At 46.2% G+C, this 25718-nt stretch overlaps 1 protein-coding gene across 1 annotated transcript in view; it reads left to right on the top strand.

Annotated features, from left to right (window-relative positions):
* Positions 1-25718, top strand: part of MUC6 (mucin 6, oligomeric mucus/gel-forming) — a 60005-nt gene that overhangs the window by 27980 nt on the left and 6307 nt on the right. The window contains exons 18-40 of the mRNA XM_052812063.1: positions 674-726; positions 831-940; positions 1706-1857; positions 2605-2746; positions 3221-3331; positions 5941-6126; positions 6576-6815; positions 7752-7908; positions 8667-8810; positions 9318-9380; positions 10379-10426; positions 12192-12374; positions 14465-14512; positions 14905-15147; positions 15874-15921; positions 16370-16805; positions 17259-17260; positions 17766-18204; positions 18731-18732; positions 19190-19633; positions 20589-21032; positions 21988-22431; positions 23387-23654. Coding sequence (XP_052668023.1) covers positions 674-726; positions 831-940; positions 1706-1857; positions 2605-2746; positions 3221-3331; positions 5941-6126; positions 6576-6815; positions 7752-7908; positions 8667-8810; positions 9318-9380; positions 10379-10426; positions 12192-12374; positions 14465-14512; positions 14905-15147; positions 15874-15921; positions 16370-16805; positions 17259-17260; positions 17766-18204; positions 18731-18732; positions 19190-19633; positions 20589-21032; positions 21988-22431; positions 23387-23654 — 4407 coding nt within the window. The remainder of the gene's footprint in view (positions 1-673; positions 727-830; positions 941-1705; positions 1858-2604; positions 2747-3220; positions 3332-5940; positions 6127-6575; positions 6816-7751; positions 7909-8666; positions 8811-9317; positions 9381-10378; positions 10427-12191; positions 12375-14464; positions 14513-14904; positions 15148-15873; positions 15922-16369; positions 16806-17258; positions 17261-17765; positions 18205-18730; positions 18733-19189; positions 19634-20588; positions 21033-21987; positions 22432-23386; positions 23655-25718) is intronic.

Here is a 25718-nt window from a genome sequence, read left to right as displayed (position 1 = left end):
CTCTTTGGTCAGTTGGGGTCAGCTGTCCTGGCATTGTCCCCTCCCCACTTCTTGTGCAATCCCAGCTTACTCACTGGCGGGGCAGCGAAAGAAGCAGAGAAGGCCTTGACACTGTTCGGCAATAGCTGAAACAACATTGTGTTATCAACACCGTTTTGGTCACAAATCCAAAACATAGCACCCTCAAGCTGCTACGAAGAAAATTAACTCCATTCCAGCCAAAACCAGTACAGTCTCCTTATTTTTAATAGCAAAGGTTTATTTTTTAAGACATCTTTTTTGCCCTTTCCTAAACTACAAAGATTCTTAAATGAACAGAAAGCATTTGACTTACCTTAAGCTTGGAAATGTTAAGGAAAAAATTAGAAAATAATACATAAGATCTGATTATTCCTAGCGCATCTGGGCAGCTATATACAAACCTCAAGAATGACTTGATAGGCCATCAGAATAGTGAATGGCCTACTATTCATTTTCAAAACTGGTGTTACTGTATACTACAAAAAGTAAAGAGAGGCAAGTTGACTCACGTTCCATTTTGAAGGATGGGGAAGAGCTAGTAACATAAATGAAACATTTCCAATGGTGAGAAACTTGAAGCCATTTTGCAAAAAATTAAAATTTCTTTCTTAGGAGAGAATTGCACTGAAATTCTTTTTTTCCCCCCCCTCAGCTACTGCGTTAATGGGAGGCTAAGTTGCACAGGCAAACCTCAAAATCCTGCAGGTATGGGTCTGATATGGTTTACTTAGAAACATACTCTTTTCCCCTATGTGTAAAATTGCTACTTCACAATCTCTCCAATGTTTGTTTTTCTTCCTTTTTCCTAGAAAGCTGCAAAGCTCCTAAGAAATATGTATCATGTTCTGACAGTTTAGAAAACAAGTATGGAGCTGCATGTGCACCTACCTGTCAGATGCTGGCTACTGGAATTGAATGTGTGAGTTTCATAGCTCTGGGATATTTATCCTCTTGAGAGAGGAAGAATGTTCTAGTTGTTACTTAGAACTTGACTATGTTCCTTCTAGTGAAATGAAAAGAGATATTTCTTCTAATGTGATACAGTTAAACATCAGACTTCTCTCCACAAGCTGTGAACTCTAAAAATTTACATATATTAAAAAAGTGATTAAAGGAATTAAATTGCATGAATTAATAAATTAAATTATATTAAATGAATAGAATAAAAATCTATTAAGGATTCTTAACTACATGGCTATCACCTCTGGCTCAGGTACGCCATAAGCTGCATGTCACTGGAAACTGATAGAACATGTGGTTTGTGATTCCTGTTCTATTCTTTCCCACCTATCTGCTGCTGATGGTCACAGGATGCAGGCTAGGCGGACTTCTAGTCTGTCTTGATAGGGTTTTCTTATGCCTTTATATTAAGGAAACAGACTAATTGGAAGAATTGTAATAAGCTTCCTTGATATAAAGAAACTTCTGTTGTACTCTGTCTGAAAGATTGGTAGCAATGAAAGATAAAATTTTGAGAGTCTTAAGTATGTTTAATATCTCATATAACAGGTATATCTTACAACTTCAGTGAAACTGGTTCAATTGACTAGTGTATTAGTACGACAAAAATCACAAAACTGAAATCAGGTCAAAACTAGAACTTAGCACAGGTTCACTCTTGACACTATTCACATACAAGATAAAATGCATCTTACGTTTCTCTTCATTTTGCAATCCTTACCAGATACCCACTAAATGTGAATCAGGCTGTGCCTGTGCTGATGGGCTATATGAAAATCTCGATGGCAGGTGTGTTCCAGCTGAGGAGTGTCCGTGTGAATATGGTGGTCTTGCTTATGGAAAAGGTGAACAGATCCAAACTGAATGCGAGATCTGGTAAGAATCACACAGTTTTCCACTGCGGAGCCTCTGTTTCAGTAAACTGTACCACTACATAACAAAAGCGTTTAGCTGACAGGAGAGTAGGAAACAGCAACAGTTGAATGAAAGGAATACAGTGACAAAGCACAGAGGTGATAAAGAGAAGCTTAACAGTTGACAGTATACATATATAGATAAAAGAGTCATGGTAATGGCTTCAAGGATAATTTCTGCCATATGCATATCCAGAAATATGGGCATTCCGTAGGGCCTGTAACTGTAAACTACATAAGGTTAAGAATTAACGGCTCCACCTAAATAAAGATGAGGGCACAATCTTCCTTCTTTTCTGTAGATAAAAGCAACCCCTCCAAAAAATTTTTTCAATTTCTTTAGCAGCATTCTCAAAGTACTTTATCCCCTTTCCAGTTACTAATCTGGTATTAAAAAACCACCACCACCCGAACTATACAGAACAGTAACATCTGTTCTCATTAAGAGCAAAAATAAACGAGTTTTATATTATTTCTTTCATGAAAAAAGAAAGCAAAAATTACTTAAGATTTCTTCTTTATCATGAATTAATTTTCTAGGCAGTCCATAACTTTTAGTTATGGTTCTTACATTAATTGTAACTTTGTCACAGCGTACACAAGTCAATTAAATGAATATCTTATCTATAAAAGCGCATGTATCTAAAAAGAAGCAGGTTAAGGTGGCATTTCTTTGAAATCTGAGTATGGTTTCTCTTCTCACTCCCAGCACTTGCACAAAAGGCAAATGGAAATGTGTTCAGAAATCAAAGTGTTCCTCAACGTGTAATCTGTATGGAGAAGGCCACATCACCACTTTTGATGGACAGCGTTTTGTGTTTGATGGCAACTGTGAATACATATTAGCTATGGTAATCTGCCTCTTACTGCTTATTTTGGCAGTGTCTTAGCATCAAGAAATAGCTTGATTTAAATGGCTAATGAAAATACCAAGATGCATCTATAACCAATAGACCACTTTCAATCTTTATAAACAATGTGGTTTTATATTTTCTGCTTATTTCAATACTTAAGATGAAAAGACTTTACTTCTCAAAACACAGTTTTTTCATGCAATTACAACCAATTTTAGATTTAATAACATGTTTAAATAGTCATTGATATGTATGTATTCTGTACCAGCCAGCTACATCTTTGAGGGAAGTGATGTCAATTTGACTCCCAAATCAGAGGTTATCACCTCCCAAAACTGGCAGAATCAGAGTCATGACATGTTTAAGCTTTCTTTACTTTTTTATGCTTTTAAGTTTTAAAAGTTGGAAGACACCAGAGACAGAGTCTAGTGGGTTTTTGTGCTTTTTGTGGTTTGTTTTGGTTTTTTTTAGGATGGCTGCAGTGTTAATAGACCTGTTTCCTCTTTCAAAATTGTTACTGAGAATGTAATCTGTGGGAAATCAGGGGTTACATGCTCCAGATCCATCAGCATTTACCTTGGGGTAAGATCTTCATTCTGCTGTTATCCAACTGAATAACTATTTTAAGCCTATGTTTGCTTCCCTTTTGGAAGCTCTAGCTGTGTCTTTGAAGTGACGTCTTGTAAGCGAAATTGCGTGCCAAACCTACAGCTTCAGTTTTAGTAGGAAATGCCAACAGGTTTTTGGGGTTTTTTTTTTCAATTCTCATGTCAATGTTTCAGTCCCCGAAGTTCTTGCCTACGTAGAAGCCATCAAATTTTGAACTTTACTGACTCAGTAGTGAATTGTGCAGTCCAAAGATACTGATTTCCCTCCCCACCAAACTCAGGAAAACAATAGTATAAAATTGGGGAATTCTCATCACGGATGATAAGCAAGATCTCCCCAAATTTCTCTAAGTCCAGGTAATATCTGCAATTCAAAATATATCCAGACCTTACCTGAGATATATCCATGAAACTACAGCAATGAGCAGTCATGCTCATTTCCACTGCTGTGTGGCAGTTTCCACAATTGGCTAAGTTTTACTGTTCTCAGTTCTATGGGACAGTAATGCCCAGTAGTATCAGATCATCTTAGAGTCCTTCATTATCTGACAGAGAGAAGAATATGGACACATGAGATTTTATCCCAAGAAACAGTCACTACAGCAGTACACATTTGCCAAATTACTGACTAAATAGTGGCAGTTCCAGCTAGTCAGTGCTGTGGTGAAAAAGTTTGTTTGCTTAGGATCCAGTTTCATGAATGCATGCTTCAGACAAACCTTTCTGTTAATTATCTAGAGACTGAAACACTGCAGTATGGCAGGAGTAAAGTTGTAAGAGTACACATAAGAGTGGGAGATAGTAAAAGAGCTCAAGACAGAAAGCTATTTTCTCTGTAACTTTTTGATTATTCTTAGGAACACATGAAAACATACTTCCTCTACTATGCTGGCTGCATGTAGATGTCCATATTACTTCCACCAAATGCAGTCAGGGCACTAGCACACCTAACAATGAGGGTGGAACAATGATAGATATTTTTGTTTCCTGTGAAGATTTGCATATGCATACAAAATAATTCCAAGGGATTAAAAAAGCCTGTAAAATAGAATCACAGAATAGAATAGAATCATAGAATAGTTTGGGTTGGAAGGGACCTTTAAAGGTCATCTAGTCCAACCCCCCTGCCACGGGCAGGGACATCTTCAACTAGATCAGGTTCCTCAGAGCCCCGTCCAACCTGACCTTGAATGTTTCCAGGGATGGGGCATCTACAACCTCTCTGGGCAACCTCTTCCAGTGTTTCACCACCCTCATCATAAAAAATTTCTTCCTTATATCTGGTCCTGGTCTGAATCTACCCTCTTTTAGTTTAAAACCATTATCCCTTGTCCTGTCACAACAGGCCCTACTGAAAAGTCTGTCCCCATTTTTTTTATAAGCCCCCTTCAAGTACTGAAAGGCCACAATAAGGTATCCCCAGAGCCTTCTCTTCTCTGGGCTGTAGAACCCCAACTCTCTCAGCCTTTCTTCATAGGAGAGGTGTTCCATCCCTCTGACCGTTTTTGTGGGCCTCCTCTGGACCCGCTCCAACAGGTCCATGTCTTTCCTGTACTGAGGACTCCAGAGGTGGACGCAGTACTGCAGGTGGGGTCTCACCAGAACGGAGTAGAGGGGAACAATCACCTCCCTCAACATGCTGGCCCACAGTTCTTTTGGTGCAGCCCAGGATACGGTTGGCTTTCTGGGCTGCAAGCGCACATTGCCAGCTCATGTCCGGCTTTTCATCCACCAGAACCTCCAAGTCCCTCTCAAAAGGGCTACTCTCAATCCCTTCATCCCTCAGCCTGTATTGATACCAGAGGTTGCCCCAACCCAGGTGCAGGACCTTGTACTCGGCCTTGTTGAACCTCATGAGGTTCACATGGGCCCACTTCTTGAGCTTGTCCAGGTCCCTCTGGATGGCATCCCATCCCTCAGGTGTGTCAACTGCACCACTCAGCTTGGTGTCATCTGCAAAATTCCTGAGCGTGCACTCGATCCCACTGTCCATCAGAGACAAGTCCTTATTCACTAACAGATATTTCATTACTGATATCTGGAAGTGCCTAAGTTTATCTATCAAACAGTCCATCCATCAAATCTTTATCTCTCCAATTTAGAGAGAAGGATGTTGTGGGGGACCGTGTCAAAGGCCCTACAGAAGTCCAGACAGATGACACCCGTAGCTCTTTCCTTGTCCACTGATGTAGTCACTCCATCATAGAAAGGTCACTAGGTTGGTCAGGGAAGACCTGCCCTTGGTGAAGCCATGCTGGCTGTCTCGAATCACCTCCCTGTCCTCCATGTGCCTTAACACAGCTTCTAGGAGGATCTGTTCCATGATCTTCCCAGGCACAAAAGTAAGGCTTCCAGGTCAGTAGTTCCCAGGGTCCTCCTTTCTACCCTGTTTAAAAATGGGGGCAATGTTTCCCTTCTTCCAGTCTCTGGGTACTTCACATGACTGCCATGACTTTTCAAAAATAAATGGGAATGTCAAGACAGTTTCTAGTAGCACAGCATCTGACATTCAGCAGTGTGACACAGAGTAAGGAAAATACTGAAACTTGATAAGTTATAACATCCAGATAAATTTTCTTCCAGAATTTGACATTCATACTGCGAGATGAAACCTTCACTATTTCTGGGGAGAATCCTGGAGTACGATATAAAGTGAAAAAGAATGCCCTTCACCTGATGTTTGATATCATTATCCCAGGAAAATACAACATGACCCTTATCTGGAATAAGCACATGAACTTCTTCATCAAGATCTCCAGAGAAACACAGGTATGGAACAGCAGAATAACTTCCTCAGTGAACTGTCCTTCAGTTCAGATTGAACTGCGCATTTGATGACAGTTGGCTTGCCTCTCCATGATGGCAAAGGTTTTTCAGAGATGCTACTAGCAATTAATTTTCATCATCTCCAAAACAGCAGAGATTTTCACTAGAGGCTGATTTTTAAGTGAATACCCTACTGCATTTAGGAAATTTTTGAGCTAAGTGCTTGTATTTTTTATAACTGCATGGTTGAGTTTGATCTCTAAATGATGACAGTTTAGAGGAGAAACACATCTGCTGATGAACAGAACCTCATGCATAAGACACTAAGAATGCATAAGAGAGTATTTGTAGATCTCATTCACTACTAAAGCACAAGAAACTCTCAGTAAGCAAAAGGGAAGGCAAGTAATTGTAACTTGCTGAACTGACAGTGCTGCTTTCATTTAATCTAGGAAACTATATGCGGTTTGTGTGGGAACTATAATGGCAATATGAAGGATGATTTCGAAACTCGAAGCAAGTATGTGGCATCAAATGAATTGGAATTTGTCAATTCTTGGAAAGAGAATCCTCTCTGTGGGGATGTATACTTTGTAGTGGACCCCTGTACCAAGAACCCTTATCGTAAAGCATGGGCAGAAAAGACGTGTTCCATCATCAACAGCCAAGTCTTTTCTGCCTGTCACAATAAGGTAAGAATTGATGTGGCCTTCTTTTTATTTATAGGCATAATCTGTATTCTTCCAAAATGCTCACACTCCAACACCTGATTTTCTCTTCCCCAAAATATTTTAATAAAATATATATAAAATGTTTTACGGCCCTCATTTACATTAATCTTCATCCTTTCTTATTTGCACTTCACCACTGGTTTTGTAAGCACAAAAGCTAAGTATGGCATTAACTGATTAGTTAAAAATATCAGAGTGAAAAAAGAATGAAGACTTAAGTATCAGAAATTTGTCAGTCTGTTGATGACTGATGCTGATCAATGCAGTGTTTACTCTCTGGAAACCATTTAGCCTTTGTTAGAAAACCAAGCCTAAGAAAAGCCTGAAAACCCTTGTTCTTACCAGTAAATCAACAGCATTACTTAGAAGATGCAAATCAGCCCAAGAGCAAGATATCATCAACCTTCCTATTTGTTTTAAGTTGCCCACTTTAGGGAAATGAAGGTATCACAAGGTTCATCAGAACCAAGCCTTCTGAAGGAAAATATCTATTTTCAGGAGGTGAAAATAAGTGAGAAATGTGGATAATGCTGCAGTGCTCATGCATATCCATGGAGGGTGTACAGCTGACAAACTTAGACACTTGTGCCTGAATGGATGTGGGGGTTTGCGGTATTTTTTTAGCTGACTATACATAATATGTTCAGGACTAGTATGAATTTAGACATACATATGTGGCAAAACATCATTAGTTTCTATTGTTGATGTAGAGACACCTACGTTCTTGCAAAAAAGATTTGTATGAAGTGGGTTTGTAATTGCTTTCACAAGTGTTCAGAGGAAATACGAGTTACTGTCACTTAATGGAACACATTGTTTAGCCCAGGGAAAAACACGTTCTTAACAAATAGGCACAAAAGAATCCTACAAAATTCATTACTTCATTTTCCAATGCAGGTGAATCGTATGCCTTATTATGAGGCCTGTGTTCGAGACTCTTGTGGTTGTGACATTGGAGGGGACTGTGAATGTATGTGCGATGCCATTGCAGTATATGCTATGGCATGCTTAGATAAAGGTATCTGCATTGACTGGAGGACCCCTGAGTTCTGTCGTAAGTTTCTTTAAGCTCTCTTTAAACAGATTTAAGAGATTGTTATTGTTACTCTGAGTATATTAATATGGCAACATAGGTAACTGCTTAATAAACACCTCCTAAGTTGCATTTTCTCTATGGGCAAATAGTTGACTTCAGTCACCCAGGTTTTGAAATCTGTAGTTTTCATTTGTGCTAAATTAACCAAAATATTCTATCTCTTTTTACCATGGAGTAATGAAAGAGAAAAATAATGTGGTCACAGAAGGCAGATTGTTTCTTCTGCTGCCACTGTATAGCAAACTGTCAGTTAGTCAGCAGAGGGAGTATGAAATTGTAAAAGAATATGTTTCATTTTAGCTATGATGAAATCACCTTCTGTGTGGATGTCAAGGAAATAAAGACAGCTGTGTTGGCTGGAACACTGTAAATCAGGAAAGAGATATCAAGATGTTCCAGAACACCGTATATGGAGGAAAAAAAGAGGATGAGTGTGTTATAAATCAGTGCTACAGTTGTCATCTTTGATGGTTTCTTTTCAACATTTCACTATATTATGCATTAAAAATTGTGGAAATGCCTGCATAGTGCATTTGCAAAAAAGAAACTGACTTCACTGGAGCATAAATTTCAATCTACATCAGAAGCTAACAACTTCAGTAACAAAATTTTTTATTCAAACTGTTTATTAATTTTGTCCTCCCTTTAGTCCTTTGAAAATTACATGCCATTAATTTGAAAAATTCTGATTTCTCGCTCGCTTTTACCTTTTTTAGCTGTCTACTGTGAGTATTACAATTCTCATAAAAAAACAGGAAGTGGTGATGCTTATTCCTATGGCTACAACAATGACAACTGCACCTGGCATTACAGGCCTTGTAATTGTCCAAATCAAAACTACAAATATGTCAACATTGAAGGTAATAAGCTATACTAGTGTAAAGCAGGAAACAGTAACATAGTAATTATTTTCAATGCTGTTTTTAAAATCAGTCATGCCACAGTTAAGTAATGGTATTCTAATTGATGCTATCTTTGAAGCAGTTTTGGTGATCTTTACCTTACTACTACTGCTTTAAATATATAATGAATTCAATACCTGTACTACATCTAGCTCAGCCTATCTTGAAGAGAAATTCTCTGACTTGCACCAAATCAAAAGAATACTCTGTACTTAGGTAAGAAAACATGTGGTGAGAGCAGTTAATATCTTTATTAGATAAATGGATATAGCTGGAGAAACCAAAAAAATTACTACATAGGCAGACCCTTCTTCTGAGGATGACATTGGAAATGCTTACCTGAATAGATGATGTTGCAGTTGATACTTTTTTAATAATAGAAATGTAAGATATTAGATTATAATAGTATAAATTAAATGCTGTTCTCTGAGAAATGTAAAACGAACTTCTCTTCCCTTTCTTCAGGCTGTTACAACTGCTCTCATGATGAATACTTCGACCACGAGAAGGAAAGATGCATGCCATGTGGTAAGCAGTGACCTATATAGTCATTATCTTTCTCTACAGTAACTGGAAAACAATACTAAAACATTTGTGTATTCTCAAAGAAGGTCTTTTTCCTAGTAGCTCTCAGTTGAGTGTTCATCCAAACATAACTTTCCTTCAAAGTAACCCTATTACTGTACTGCTAGTATGTAAAACTTTAGTTGGTAAATAAAGGAATGGAAAGAACTAATTAAAAGAATGATTAGGGTAGGGAATGCTATAATACAGAAGCTGGATGACCCTGACTGGTTTTAGTTAGCAGCATGAAAAGTTATATTCATTTTAAATGTAAGTACTTTTCAAAATGTGGGTCTTTCTGAAAGTGTATTGGTGTTGTGATCTGCTGCGTGAGGGACTGCCCCAGCAGAGCTGTGGGTCTCAGATATATTCAACATCTTTCATAAAAAAAAGAGAACCTATAGAAGAGGATCAGACCTAGCTAATGGACTCTACTTAGCAAATTTCTTTTCAGAGATTTTTTAAAAAATTATTTTAACTTATGGTTTATTACCATATGGTTTACTTCTATGAAAACCTACCTTATTAAATAATGTTTTGGATAGACTCTAGCTGCACAGTCTGGATTTTCATGCAGATGTAAAAAAACCTCAAGCACAATTTTTCTCATATTACAGAATTCTAACTTGTGTAACCAGGATCTCAGTTAGTGATCTTATCTACATACAAAAAACATGTTTCCATTATCCCTCAAAAGTGAGGTGCCCTTAAGCATAATAATCATAAGAAAGGTAGCAAAAACTTACTCATGTTCAGTATTATTATGAGATGTATTGATTTCTTTGTCATTGTTTAAGTTCTTTGATGTCAAGTTTATCATTGAAATATGTAACATAGAGCATTTTCAGGAATATCTCACTAATTAACACAATCCTTTGAATCCAATCTGAAATTTGCCTTATTTGGAATATTTTAATATGCTTTCATTTACAAACTTAACCTGTTTTACCTTTACACAACAGAAGATGAAAGCACTAGTACCACACCTGAAACATCTTCACCTTCAACAGGTTAGTTTTAGTTGACCAAACTAGTACTTACGCACTGATATATGTCCTGATACATGTTTATGAGGTAAGCAATATCCTCTTTTGTGTGATATAGTAGTGTCACCAGTTTCACATGTGTAAGATGCAATAATGAAAAATAACTTGGTATAATAATTACCACAAAAATTTTCCTAGAAATAATTGTTAGACATCTTAAAAAAATAAATTACTGAGAGAACGGTGTTTCCTGAGTATACTTAGGCACTTCCAGATATCAGTAATGAAATATCTGTTAGTGAATAAGGACTTGTCTCTGATGGACAGTTGGATCGAGTGCACGCTCAGGAAGTTTGCAGATGACACCAAGCTGAGTGGTGCAGTTGACACACCTGAGGGATGGGATGCCATCCAGAGGGACCTGGACAAGCTCAAGAAGTGGGCCCATGTGAACCTCATGAGGTTCAACAAGGCCGAGTACAAGGTCCTGCACCTGGGTTGGGGCAACCTCTGGTATCAATACAGGCTGAGGGATGAAGGGATTGAGAGTAGCCCTTTTGAGAGGGACTTGGAGGTTCTGGTGGATGAAAAGCTGGACATGAGCTGGCAATGTGCGCTTGCAGCCCAGAAAGCCAACCGTATCCTGGCTGCACCAAAAGAACTGTGGGCCAGCATGTTGAGGGAGGTGATTGTTCCCCTCTACTCCGTTCTGGTGAGACCCCACCTGCAGTACTGCGTCCACCTCTGGAGTCCTCAGTACAGGAAAGACATGGACCTGTTGGAGCGGGTCCAGAGGAGGCCCACAAAAACGGTCAGAGGGATGGAACACCTCTCCTATGAAGAAAGGCTGAGAGAGTTGGGGTTCTACAGCCCAGAGAAGAGAAGGCTCTGGGGATACCTTATTGTGGCCTTTCAGTACTTGAAGGGGGCTTATAAAAAAAATGGGGACAGACTTTTCAGTAGGGCCTGTTGTGACAGGACAAGGGATAATGGTTTTAAAAGAGGGTAGATTCAGACCAGGACCAGATATAAGGAAGAAATTTTTTATGATGAGGGTGGTGAAACACTGGAAGAGGTTGCCCAGAGAGGTTGTAGATGCCCCATCCCTGGAAACATTCAAGGTCAGGTTGGACGGGGCTCTGAGGAACCTGATCTAGTTGAAGATGTCCCTGCCCGTGGCAGGGGGGTTGGACTAGATGACCTTTAAAGGTCCCTTCCAACCCAAACTATTCTATGATTCTATGATGTACAAAATCCCACAGAAATTTCATCACAGTTCTTCGTGGTGACTGGCTGCATAACACTTTGACAATTTAAGAAGGTCTTCATGGAAATGTATACCAAACCCCTATAGCCTGATCCTGGAAAGGAATCTATATATATTCTGGTCTTAAATTTGTTAGAAATTCCATTAATTTTCCTGAAGACAGATGGTATTGGGAAAACATTACACTGTCAGCTGTGTGAATAATAAAATACAATTCCATCTCTGCTGCTATGCACAAGTATTTCTGCAAATTTCACTTTAAAGTGATGAAGAAAAATGTATAAAGCTTCTGCAAGAATTCCTGTTTAATGTATTCACTGCACATAACAGCAAAGGAATAGATGGCTTACTTCTCTCAAATGTTTCATCTGAAAGGTAAATGTTTTTAGTAGTAGTTACTACTAATAGTTATTAGGACAGTGTTTTTACTTCAAAAAAATAATTTTCAATTTATATAGGTATATTATAAATAGATTATCAAGAACCATTTCTTATCCTTTAATTTTGATTTTTTTCTCTTAGTAACAAGAGTGCAGCCTAAAGTAACAAGAAGCTCTACCACAAGTACCCTATCAACACTACCTAGTATTTCTTCTTCTGCAGCTACTGTATCAACTGAGACTACAAATCCAACAATAACATCAAAAATCACAGTTCCAAGACCTTCATCAGCATCACCTCTTGTCACAATAAAGTCAACAACTGGTAGGTTTTTATCGTCACTGTCTAAAATAAATTAGAGTAAACCCACTCTATACGTAGTTGAGATATCACTCTGCTAGGAAAGCATTGCAAGCTGTCTTGACATCCAAGCATAAGACTCCAAATCATGAAGTAGGCAAAGTGGCTTCCAGAAAGGAGTTTGTAAACCAGAAATGTTCAGAAATGTAGATTGAATGTGTGGAAAGAGCAAGGATATAGACACTAGGTTAAAAATACAACGAAAAATCACTTGCGTGACTCATCTGAGAAGCACGTTAGAAGTTCTGTAAGCATTGAGCCAGCTCAGCTCCAGTTAGGTATATTAGCTCAGCTTCAGCCTCTTTTCCACAGCTGGGTCAGTTATGCAGTCATATTCAAGGAGCACCCAACCTATTAACTCTGAATAATGTAAGCAGACTCCAAAGCAGAATCACACAGGTATCAGTGCAGCAGCTTTGTCTAGGATTCTAGAATCCTGCTCTCATGAGGATGACTACTCAGCATAAATTACTTTCTGATTCTGTGGCTCGTGGGGACTCACAATAACATGTAGCTTCCCACCAACATGCATTTCAACTAATAAGCCATCCTGGACCCTGGCTATTAGGGAAAGCAGACTTAAAAAGAGGTCCAACAGGAGTCAAAGTACAACTTCAAAGGCTGCCGTTGTGACAGATGATACGTGCACTGGGACAAGGAAAGTCCTATAGTATGATGTTATTTAGCTTTGTAATACAAATTACAGAAAGCTGAAACTGTGGCTGATTTGGAACATAAGAATAGCCAATGAAATTGTCATTTGGGCAAAACCCATACAGACTTTAGCCAATAAGTGACAACAAAGCTAACTTCTTAGAAAAATTATATAAAAAATAATCTAATATAAGAAAAATACAGAAAATGAGAACAAAGAAAGATATGAGACAATAGAAAACAAATACAAGTAGAGAAAGATTTGGCAAGCTTATGAGAACATGAGTACAAACAATTACACAGAAAATATTCAAAAGATCAAGGGTGCAAACTGGGTCTCTGGAATATGGGTAGTTTGTTTATAATTTATCTACTTTTAATTATTCAATGTCTTGATTATTCACATTATATTATTTACCTTTACTCCGAAAGAACATACAACATCAATTTTTACTATGCCAAATATGACTACAACCATCACTACCCCTTCCATAAGTACCTCAACAAAAAGAACCATGAGCACTAAACCAAAGCCTACACCTGCTGCCTCATCAGCCACTGCTTCAACAGAGACGGAACAAGTGAGGTTCACCACACCACCCTTCAAGACCACTATCAAAAAGGAAATGACAACCACCTCAATACCCACTGAAACCACATCTCAGATCACAACTTTCAGCAAGCCTAAACTGACAACAGTAGGTAAATACCACTTTTTCATACCTGCCAGGTGAAGCCATCACTCACAAGACACATATCAATGTATTCCTTATAAAAAAACCCAAGCATTCTTACTAGTTGTCTTAACATTGCAAATAGATAGGAAAGGACATGGATAACTGAAGAAGTGTGACAAAAATGGAAATTTATGTGTCTTATCAATGGAGCAAGCATCTGACAACCAAATATCATCTTAAACGTAACATTTCTCTTCAAGACCATACTCTATACTTCCTCCAAATTTAGGCAAAATCTCTATGCTTCAAAGCAAGTTCATGAAAACTCACAGATGGCAGAATATGTGTTCCCCCTAGCCATTGTAACAAATTCTTCCAAAAATAAATATTAAAAAAAGGAAATTACACTTTGGGATGTCAGGTACTCCATATGCCAACAAGGACAGTCTCCTCTGAGGCTGTATGACAACATGAATTACTAGGTTAGCAACTGACACCAGGCGCTGGGACAGTGTGCAGGGGGAAGTCTACTGTAGTGGGAGGGCAGGTGTACACTCTCTCCCAATCCATGCGTCTCCCACAAAGTACTGTTGGGGTGTACACATCTGGGTCTTCTTGTGCCAGCAATTACAGCTTCCTCTAAGGAAGTATCAGAACCCACTTCAACTAGGAACCTTACCAGCTCCCAACCATTACTAATGTCCATTCTTCCTTACTTTACAGAGAGTGAGGGAACCCAAGCAACCACTCTGCACCACCAAGTCCCAGTAGGTGAGTAAGAGGGAGCTGAGAGATGCCCTTGGCCTAAGATACTGCTTTACTTACCCCAGTTTTCCTAGATGATGTTCTTGCCCAGTCTGGAATGCCTTGGAGGGGAGACACACATCCAGAGAGGTTGTCCTTCCTTCAGGAGCTCCAGGAAGAGGCAGGGGGTGCTGAATTGTCAGAGGGCATCCTTCAGGCCCAGTTCTTGCCCCATATTTTTTTGCAGGGGGAGCCATTGTCCTGTTTCTCCCTCTTGCCCAGTAAGACTCAGTGGGGTCTGGTCCTGCCTTTCTTACCCCCACTCATACCCTGGCACTTCTGCCTGGGAATTGAGCACCTCCTTTGCCTTCCCCTCTTGCCCTGCCACCCTGAATCAACCTGTGCTTTTCTCTCTGTAGTTGTCACCCACAGAAGACCAACGAAGCAACACCTTGTGCAGCATCTCACCACACAGAAAACCACCCCTGCTACATCCATCAGAGGCACCATTGTCCCAAGAGAGGCCAGCCCTGCCAGCAGCCCAGAAGTCCCACTGACAAGGATGTCTCCAAATCCCAGCTCTTTACCTGCCACCTCAGCCTCATCTGCTTCTTCCCCCTCCTCAACTGTGTCGTCGACACAGTTGAGACCAACACATCCTGGTAAGGCTCCCTCCTGCCCTTCCTGCTGCTCTAACTGCTCCTTCCAGCTCCCACCATTCTCTCCTAAGCAGCACATCCCACACAGGCTTCGGTTTTGGTATTCATTCTCAATTCCCACTGCTTTTGCCATGGGACACCTGGGACCCAGGCAGGTCCTGGGACTGGCCCGCACAAGACCCTGACTGCATCCTCCTCCCTTGCCACTTCAGGGGTTTGGGTCTGGGGCACAGGCCTTTATCAGGGTACAGACATCCGTGAGTTGCTGCCCTACAACTAGCAATCAGAGACAAGCTAACACACACTCCCTCCCCTTACAATGGTGCCCTGAGAATGCACAGTGTGGGGAACAGAAGGTAATGAAACTGGAAACTCATCTCCAGGTTACACCTCAGGACAGTTTTGGGTGAGAGACAGAACACAAGGCATGCTCTCCATCCAATGGATGCCCAGGCCCTGGCACACCCATGACAAGTGTGGGTCAACAAATGCCACCTCCTTGGCCAATGCTGACCCTGGGTGCAAAAAAGTCACCAGTGGAAAGTGGGCAAGAAAGTGTACACTCAAATCCAGGCTAAAGTTCTCCCACTTAGACCTATTGGGCTCCACATGCCTGAACTACCTTGATGTTGAACTGGACAGCCTCCTTTGAGGAGATGCCACAACATGCTTTCCCTAGAATCCTTCCCAAGACTCAACCATTCTTTTCTCTCGTCCCTTTCTTTGTAGCAAGGGAGCCAACCAGAGTTAAGACTCCAACTAGTAAAGTAGTAACAGGTGAGTGCTCTGGTCAGGAGAGAGCTAAGAGCCATCCATGGCCAATGCCTATCCCTTCAATAGCCACGGACCTCCCATGGATCCTTTCCAGCACAGTCTCCAACAGGCAAAGTGTAGACTACCTATCAACCTGTGGAATCGCACACGAAAGTAGAGATACCTCTTCCCGTCTCAAGAGCTCCAGGAGGAAGGAGGCAGAGAGAAATTACTAAAGGACATGCTTCAAAATGATCACCAGCCTGCAATTCTCAGAAGCAGCAGGACAGGATGGGACATATGTGAGGTCATGGGCCCATTGATTAATTACTAAAACAACCAAAAGTACTAGACCGATCCTGCCTTGCTTACCTATATTCTAGTACAAAAATTCTACCCCAGAACAGCCCACATCATTCACGTTCCCATCTTGTCCATCGCCAACAATTGATTTCTCCTTTCCCCCCGGCAGCCGTCACCCACGAGAAGACAACCGTGCCACACATTGTGCCACCTCTGACCACGCAGAAGACCACCGCCGCCACCTCCGCCAGCAGCACCGCCAAGACCTCTGTCTCCAGGGAGGCGATTTCTGCTAGCACCGCAGAAGTCCCTCCGACAAGGACGTCTCCGAGTCCCAGCTCGCCGTCTGCCCACAGCAGCCCTCTCAGCACCCGGCTGCCATCTGCCGCCACTTCCACCGTCTCCTCCACGTTGGCGCCAGCCACCAGCCCCAAGCCTACGCCTACGACCCTAAGGCCCAAGCCCTCTTCCCCGACGACGACTGCTCCAACAGAGTCGCCTGCACCGGAGTCCTCCACACCCTCCACAGCCAAAACCAGCGCCCTGCCGTCGCCTGCTGCTTCTCCCTCCTCAACTGTGTCCTCAACACGGCTGAGCTCCTCACAGTCTTGTAAGGCTTCCTCCTACCCTTTCTGCTTTTTCTGTCTGTTCTTCCCAGCTCTTACTCTTGTTCATCCCTCCTTCCTTCCAACAACTATATGGTGCTTCCAGATTTGTTTTGGTACTTCGCCCTCCCTTCCTGCTGCCGTTGCCCAGTCCTGGTACCTGCTGCAGTCCTGGGCCTGTGTACTGATTCTGGTGGGGATGGAGCTCATTTTTGTTCTAGCAGGTTGTCTAGTGCTGTGTTTTAGATGTGCGTCCAAGCTAGTGTTGATAGTGCGCAAGCGCTTTCGCTATTGCTGTGGAGTGCTAGCACAGCATCCAAGACTTCTCTGGTTTTTGTTCTGCCTGATAGGGAGTGGGCAACGGGTGGGCAGGAGATGGTCAGGGACACAGCCAGATTAGCTGACCCGGAGGGTCAAGGAGATACTCCACGTATCACAGAACGTCATGCTGAGTAGTGAAATGGGGGGGAGGGTGCGTGTGTGGAGTTTTTCCCCCAGTAGCCGTTGCTCAGAGACTAGCTGGGCATTGGCCACTGGTGGGAGGGGCAAAGTGATTGCCTTTGCATCTTACGGATGGTTTGGGGTTTGTTTTTCCTTTAGTTTCTTCACTTCTGAAAACCCTCTGTATCTGGACACGTGTGGGGTTTTTTGCTCTTACATTTCTGATTCTCTCCCCATTCCCACTGAGGGGCAGTGAGTGCGTGGCTGGCTGGGTGCTTAGCATCCAGCCAGGGTCAATCCACTGCTGACTGGCACACACGCTGGCCCCAGCTGGGTCTAAGCAGGATGGAGAGGCTTAGGGAAGAAGCCAAAAGCCCAATCCTCTCTCTTGCTCAGCAAGACTCAGGGCGATACGGGGCTGCTTTTCTTGCCCGAGGCCCTAGCCCAGGGTTTCTTCCCATCTCCTTCACCCTACCCTCTTGGCTTGCCACCCTCAGTCAACCTGTGCTTTCCTCCCAGCAGCCGTCACCCACGAGAAGACAACCGTGCCACACATTGTGCCACCTCTGACCACGCAGAAGACCACCGCCGCCACCTCCGCCAGCAGCACCGCCAAGACCTCTGTCTCCAGGGAGGCGATTTCTGCTAGCACCGCAGAAGTCCCTCCGACAAGGACGTCTCCGAGTCCCAGCTCGCCGTCTGCCCACAGCAGCCCTCTCAGCACCCGGCTGCCATCTGCCGCCACTTCTACCGTCTCCTCCACGTTGGCGCCAGCCACCAGCCCCAAGCCTACGCCTACGACCCTAAGGCCCAAGCCCTCTTCCCTGACGACGACTGCTCCAACAGAGTCGCCTGCACCGGAGTCCTCCACACCCTCCACAGCCAAAACCAGTGCCCTGCCGTCGCCTGCTGCTTCTCCCTCCTCAACTGTGTCCTCAACATGGCTGAGCTCCTCACAGTCTTGTAAGGCTTCCTCCTACCCTTTCTGCTTTTTCTGTCTGTTCTTCCCAGCTCTTACTCTTGTTCATTCCTTCTTTCCTTCCTTCCTTTCATCCCTCCTTCCTTCCAACAACTATATGGTGCTTCCAGATTTGTTTTGGTACTTCGCCCTCCCTTCCTGCTGCCGTTGCCCAGTCCTGGTACCTGCTGCAGTCCTGGGCCTGTGTACTGATTCTGGTGGGGATGGAGCTCATTTTTGTTCTAGCAGGTTGTCTAGTGCTGTGTTTTAGATGTGCGTCCAAGCTAGTGTTGATAGTGCGCAAGCGCTTTCGCTATTGCTGTGGAGTGCTAGCACAGCATCCAAGACTTCTCTGGTTTTTGTTCTGCCTGATAGGGAGTGGGCAACGGGTGGGCAGGAGATGGTCAGGGACACAGCCAGATTAGCTGACCCGGAGGGTCAAGGAGATACTCCACGTATCACAGAACGTCATGCTGAGTAGTGAAATGGGGGGGAGGGTGCGTGTGTGGAGTTTTTCCCCCAGTAGCCGTTGCTCAGAGACTAGCTGGGCATTGGCCACTGGTGGGAGGGGCAAAGTGATTGCCTTTGCATCTTACGGATGGTTTGGGGTTTGTTTTTCCTTTAGTTTCTTCACTTCTGAAAACCCTCTGTATCTGGACACGTGTGGGGTTTTTTGCTCTTACATTTCTGATTCTCTCCCCATTCCCACTGAGGGGCAGTGAGTGCGTGGCTGGCTGGGTGCTTAGCATCCAGCCAGGGTCAATCCACTGCTGACTGGCACACACGCTGGCCCCAGCTGGGTCTAAGCAGGATGGAGAGGCTTAGGGAAGAAGCCAAAAGCCCAATCCTCTCTCTTGCTCAGCAAGACTCAGGGCGATACGGGGCTGCTTTTCTTGCCCGACGCCCTAGCCCAGGGTTTCTTCCCATCTCCTTCACCCTACCCTCTTGGCTTGCCACCCTCAGTCAACCTGTGCTTTCCTCCCAGCAGCCGTCACCCACGAGAAGACAACCGTGCCACACATTGTGCCACCTCTGACCACGCAGAAGACCACCGCCGCCACCTCCGCCAGCAGCACCGCCAAGACCTCTGTCTCCAGGGAGGCGATTTCTGCTAGCACCGCAGAAGTCCCTCCGACAAGGACGTCTCCGAGTCCCAGCTCGCCGTCTGCCCACAGCAGCCCTCTCAGCACCCGGCTGCCATCTGCCGCCACTTCCACCGTCTCCTCCACGTTGGCGCCAGCCACCAGCCCCAAGCCTACGCCTACGACCCTAAGGCCCAAGCCCTCTTCCCCGACGACGACTGCTCCAACAGAGTCGCCTGCACCGGAGTCCTCCACACCCTCCACAGCCAAAACCAGCGCCCTGCCGTCGCCTGCTGCTTCTCCCTCCTCAACTGTGTCCTCAACACGGCTGAGCTCCTCACAGTCGTGTAAGGCTTCCTCCTACCCTTTCTGCTTTTTCTGTCTGTTCTTCCCGGCTCTTACTCTTGTTCATCCCTCCTTCCTTCCAACAACTATATGGTGCTTCCAGATTTGTTTTGGTACTTCGCCCTCCCTTCCTGCTGCCGTTGCCCAGTCCTGGTACCTGCTGCAGTCCTGGGCCTGTGTACTGATTCTGGTGGGGATGGAGCTCATTTTTGTTCTAGCAGGTTGTCTAGTGCTGTGTTTTAGATGTGCGTCCAAGCTAGTGTTGATAGTGCGCAAGCGCTTTCGCTATTGCTGTGGAGTGCTAGCACAGCATCCAAGACTTCTCTGGTTTTTGTTCTGCCTGATAGGGAGTGGGCAACGGGTGGGCAGGAGATGGTCAGGGACACAGCCAGATTAGCTGACCCGGAGGGTCAAGGAGATACTCCACGTATCACAGAACGTCATGCTGAGTAGTGAAATGGGGGGGAGGGTGCGTGTGTGGAGTTTTTCCCCCAGTAGCCGTTGCTCAGAGACTAGCTGGGCATTGGCCACTGGTGGGAGGGGCAAAGTGATTGCCTTTGCATCTTACGGATGGTTTGGGGTTTGTTTTTCCTTTAGTTTCTTCACTTCTGAAAACCCTCTGTATCTGGACACGTGTGGGGTTTTTTGCTCTTACATTTCTGATTCTCTCCCCATTCCCACTGAGGGGCAGTGAGTGCGTGGCTGGCTGGGTGCTTAGCATCCAGCCAGGGTCAATCCACTGCTGACTGGCACACACGCTGGCCCCAGCTGGGTCTAAGCAGGATGGAGAGGCTTAGGGAAGAAGCCAAAAGCCCAATCCTCTCTCTTGCTCAGCAAGACTCAGGGCGATACGGGGCTGCTTTTCTTGCCCGACGCCCTAGCCCAGGGTTTCTTCCCATCTCCTTCACCCTACCCTCTTGGCTTGCCACCCTCAGTCAACCTGTGCTTTCCTCCCAGCAGCCGTCACCCACGAGAAGACAACCGTGCCACACATTGTGCCACCTCTGACCACGCAGAAGACCACCGCCGCCACCTCCGCCAGCAGCACCGCCAAGACCTCTGTCTCCAGGGAGGCGATTTCTGCTAGCACCGCAGAAGTCCCTCCGACAAGGACGTCTCCGAGTCCCAGCTCGCCGTCTGCCCACAGCAGCCCTCTCAGCACCCGGCTGCCATCTGCCGCCACTTCCACCGTCTCCTCCACGTTGGCGCCAGCCACCAGCCCCAAGCCTACGCCTACGACCCTAAGGCCCAAGCCCTCTTCCCCGACGACGACTGCTCCAACAGAGTCGCCTGCACCGGAGTCCTCCACACCCTCCACAGCCAAAACCAGCGCCCTGCCGTCGCCTGCTGCTTCTCCCTCCTCAACTGTGTCCTCAACACGGCTGAGCTCCTCACAGTCGTGTAAGGCTTCCTCCTACCCTTTCTGCTTTTTCTGTCTGTTCTTCCCGGCTCTTACTCTTGTTCATCCCTCCTTCCTTCCAACAACTATATGGTGCTTCCAGATTTGTTTTGGTACTTCGCCCTCCCTTCCTGCTGCCGTTGCCCAGTCCTGGTACCTGCTGCAGTCCTGGGCCTGTGTACTGATTCTGGTGGGGATGGAGCTCATTTTTGTTCTAGCAGGTTGTCTAGTGCTGTGTTTTAGATGTGCGTCCAAGCTAGTGTTGATAGTGCGCAAGCGCTTTCGCTATTGCTGTGGAGTGCTAGCACAGCATCCAAGACTTCTCTGGTTTTTGTTCTGCCTGATAGGGAGTGGGCAACGGGTGGGCAGGAGATGGTCAGGGACACAGCCAGATTAGCTGACCCGGAGGGTCAAGGAGATACTCCACGTATCACAGAACGTCATGCTGAGTAGTGAAATGGGGGGGAGGGTGCGTGTGTGGAGTTTTTCCCCCAGTAGCCGTTGCTCAGAGACTAGCTGGGCATTGGCCACTGGTGGGAGGGGCAAAGTGATTGCCTTTGCATCTTACGGATGGTTTGGGGTTTGTTTTTCCTTTAGTTTCTTCACTTCTGAAAACCCTCTGTATCTGGACACGTGTGGGGTTTTTTGCTCTTACATTTCTGATTCTCTCCCCATTCCCACTGAGGGGCAGTGAGTGCGTGGCTGGCTGGGTGCTTAGCATCCAGCCAGGGTCAATCCACTGCTGACTGGCACACACGCTGGCCCCAGCTGGGTCTAAGCAGGATGGAGAGGCTTAGGGAAGAAGCCAAAAGCCCAATCCTCTCTCTTGCTCAGCAAGACTCAGGGCGATACGGGGCTGCTTTTCTTGCCCGAGGCCCTAGCCCAGGGTTTCTTCCCATCTCCTTCACCCTACCCTCTTGGCTTGCCACCCTCAGTCAACCTGTGCTTTCCTCCCAGCAGCCGTCACCCACGAGAAGACAACCGTGCCACACATTGTGCCACCTCTGACCACGCAGAAGACCACCGCCGCCACCTCCGCCAGCAGCACCGCCAAGACCTCTGTCTCCAGGGAGGCGATTTCTGCTAGCACCGCAGAAGTCCCTCCGACAAGGACGTCTCCGAGTCCCAGCTCGCCGTCTGCCCACAGCAGCCCTCTCAGCACCCGGCTGCCATCTGCCGCCACTTCCACCGTCTCCTCCACGTTGGCGCCAGCCACCAGCCCCAAGCCTACGCCTACGACCCTAAGGCCCAAGCCCTCTTCCCCGACGACGACTGCTCCAACAGAGTCGCCTGCACCGGAGTCCTCCACACCCTCCACAGCCAAAACCAGCGCCCTGCCGTCGCCTGCTGCTTCTCCCTCCTCAACTGTGTCCTCAACACGGCTGAGCTCCTCACAGTCTTGTAAGGCTTCCTCCTACCCTTTCTGCTTTTTCTGTCTGTTCTTCCCAGCTCTTACTCTTGTTCATCCCTCCTTCCTTCCAACAACTATATGGTGCTTCCAGATTTGTTTTGGTACTTCGCCCTCCCTTCCTGCTGCCGTTGCCCAGTCCTGGTACCTGCTGCAGTCCTGGGCCTGTGTACTGATTCTGGTGGGGATGGAGCTCATTTTTGTTCTAGCAGGTTGTCTAGTGCTGTGTTTTAGATGTGCGTCCAAGCTAGTGTTGATAGTGCGCAAGCGCTTTCGCTATTGCTGTGGAGTGCTAGCACAGCATCCAAGACTTCTCTGGTTTTTGTTCTGCCTGATAGGGAGTGGGCAACGGGTGGGCAGGAGATGGTCAGGGACACAGCCAGATTAGCTGACCCGGAGGGTCAAGGAGATACTCCACGTATCACAGAACGTCATGCTGAGTAGTGAAATGGGGGGGAGGGTGCGTGTGTGGAGTTTTTCCCCCAGTAGCCGTTGCTCAGAGACTAGCTGGGCATTGGCCACTGGTGGGAGGGGCAAAGTGATTGCCTTTGCATCTTACGGATGGTTTGGGGTTTGTTTTTCCTTTAGTTTCTTCACTTCTGAAAACCCTCTGTATCTGGACACGTGTGGGGTTTTTTGCTCTTACATTTCTGATTCTCTCCCCATTCCCACTGAGGGGCAGTGAGTACGTGGCTGGCTGGGTGCTTAGCATCCAGCCAGGGTCAATCCACTGCTGACTGGCACACACGCTGGCCCCAGCTGGGTCTAAGCAGGATGGAGAGGCTTAGGGAAGAAGCCAAAAGCCCAATCCTCTCTCTTGCTCAGCAAGACTCAGGGCGATACGGGGCTGCTTTTCTTGCCCGACGCCCTAGCCCAGGGTTTCTTCCCATCTCCTTCACCCTACCCTCTTGGCTTGCCACCCTCAGTCAACCTGTGCTTTCCTCCCAGCAGCCGTCACCCACGAGAAGACAACCGTGCCACACATTGTGCCACCTCTGACCACGCAGAAGACCACCGCCGCCACCTCCGCCAGCAGCACCGCCAAGACCTCTGTCTCCAGGGAGGCGATTTCTGCTAGCACCGCAGAAGTCCCTCCGACAAGGACGTCTCCGAGTCCCAGCTCGCCGTCTGCCCACAGCAGCCCTCTCAGCACCCGGCTGCCATCTGCCGCCACTTCCACCGTCTCCTCCACGTTGGCGCCAGCCACCAGCCCCAAGCCTACGCCTACGACCCTAAGGCCCAAGCCCTCTTCCCCGACGACGACTGCTCCAACAGAGTCGCCTGCACCGGAGTCCTCCACACCCTCCACAGCCAAAACCAGCGCCCTGCCGTCGCCTGCTGCTTCTCCCTCCTCAACTGTGTCCTCAACACGGCTGAGCTCCTCACAGTCTTGTAAGGCTTCCTCCTACCCTTTCTGCTTTTTCTGTCTGTTCTTCCCAGCTCTTACTCTTGTTCATTCCTTCTTTCCTTCCTTCCTTTCATCCCTCCTTCCTTCCAACAACTATATGGTGCTTCCAGATTTGTTTTGGTACTTCGCCCTCCCTTCCTGCTGCCGTTGCCCAGTCCTGGTACCTGCTGCAGTCCTGGGCCTGTGTACTGATTCTGGTGGGGATGGAGCTCATTTTTGTTCTAGCAGGTTGTCTAGTGCTGTGTTTTAGATGTGCGTCCAAGCTAGTGTTGATAGTGCGCAAGCGCTTTCGCTATTGCTGTGGAGTGCTAGCACAGCATCCAAGACTTCTCTGGTTTTTGTTCTGCCTGATAGGGAGTGGGCAACGGGTGGGCAGGAGATGGTCAGGGACACAGCCAGATTAGCTGACCCGGAGGGTCAAGGAGATACTCCACGTATCACAGAACGTCATGCTGAGTAGTGAAATGGGGGGGAGGGTGCGTGTGTGGAGTTTTTCCCCCAGTAGCCGTTGCTCAGAGACTAGCTGGGCATTGGCCACTGGTGGGAGGGGCAAAGTGATTGCCTTTGCATCTTACGGATGGTTTGGGGTTTGTTTTTCCTTTAGTTTCTTCACTTCTGAAAACCCTCTGTATCTGGACACGTGTGGGGTTTTTTGCTCTTACATTTCTGATTCTCTCCCCATTCCCACTGAGGGGCAGTGAGTGCGTGGCTGGCTGGGTGCTTAGCATCCAGCCAGGGTCAATCCACTGCTGACTGGCACACACGCTGGCCCCAGCTGGGTCTAAGCAGGATGGAGAGGCTTAGGGAAGAAGCCAAAAGCCCAATCCTCTCTCTTGCTCAGCAAGACTCAGGGCGATACGGGGCTGCTTTTCTTGCCCGACGCCCTAGCCCAGGGTTTCTTCCCATCTCCTTCACCCTACCCTCTTGGCTTGCCACCCTCAGTCAACCTGTGCTTTCCTCCCAGCAGCCGTCACCCACGAGAAGACAACCGTGCCACACATTGTGCCACCTCTGACCACGCAGAAGACCACCGCCGCCACCTCCGCCAGCAGCACCGCCAAGACCTCTGTCTCCAGGGAGGCGATTTCTGCTAGCACCGCAGAAGTCCCTCCGACAAGGACGTCTCCGAGTCCCAGCTCGCCGTCTGCCCACAGCAGCCCTCTCAGCACCCGGCTGCCATCTGCCGCCACTTCCACCGTCTCCTCCACGTTGGCGCCAGCCACCAGCCCCAAGCCTACGCCTACGACCCTAAGGCCCAAGCCCTCTTCCCCGACGACGACTGCTCCAACAGAGTCGCCTGCACCGGAGTCCTCCACACCCTCCACAGCCAAAACCAGCGCCCTGCCGTCGCCTGCTGCTTCTCCCTCCTCAACTGTGTCCTCAACACGGCTGAGCTCCTCACAGTCTTGTAAGGCTTCCTCCTACCCTTTCTGCTTTTTCTGTCTGTTCTTCCCAGCTCTTACTCTTGTTCATTCCTTCTTTCCTTCCTTCCTTTCATCCCTCCTTCCTTCCAACAACTATATGGTGCTTCCAGATTTGTTTTGGTACTTCGCCCTCCCTTCCTGCTGCCGTTGCCCAGTCCTGGTACCTGCTGCAGTCCTGGGCCTGTGTACTGATTCTGGTGGGGATGGAGCTCATTTTTGTTCTAGCAGGTTGTCTAGTGCTGTGTTTTAGATGTGCGTCCAAGCTAGTGTTGATAGTGCGCAAGCGCTTTCGCTATTGCTGTGGAGTGCTAGCACAGCATCCAAGACTTCTCTGGTTTTTGTTCTGCCTGATAGGGAGTGGGCAACGGGTGGGCAGGAGATGGTCAGGGACACAGCCAGATTAGCTGACCCGGAGGGTCAAGGAGATACTCCACGTATCACAGAACGT

Source organism: Harpia harpyja, chromosome 16 (genome assembly GCF_026419915.1).
Source record: "Harpia harpyja isolate bHarHar1 chromosome 16, bHarHar1 primary haplotype, whole genome shotgun sequence".
In the NCBI taxonomy this organism is placed as follows: Eukaryota; Metazoa; Chordata; class Aves; order Accipitriformes; family Accipitridae; genus Harpia; species Harpia harpyja.
Note: the sequence above shows the minus strand (reverse complement) of the source record. Positions and strands in the feature narration are given on the sequence as shown.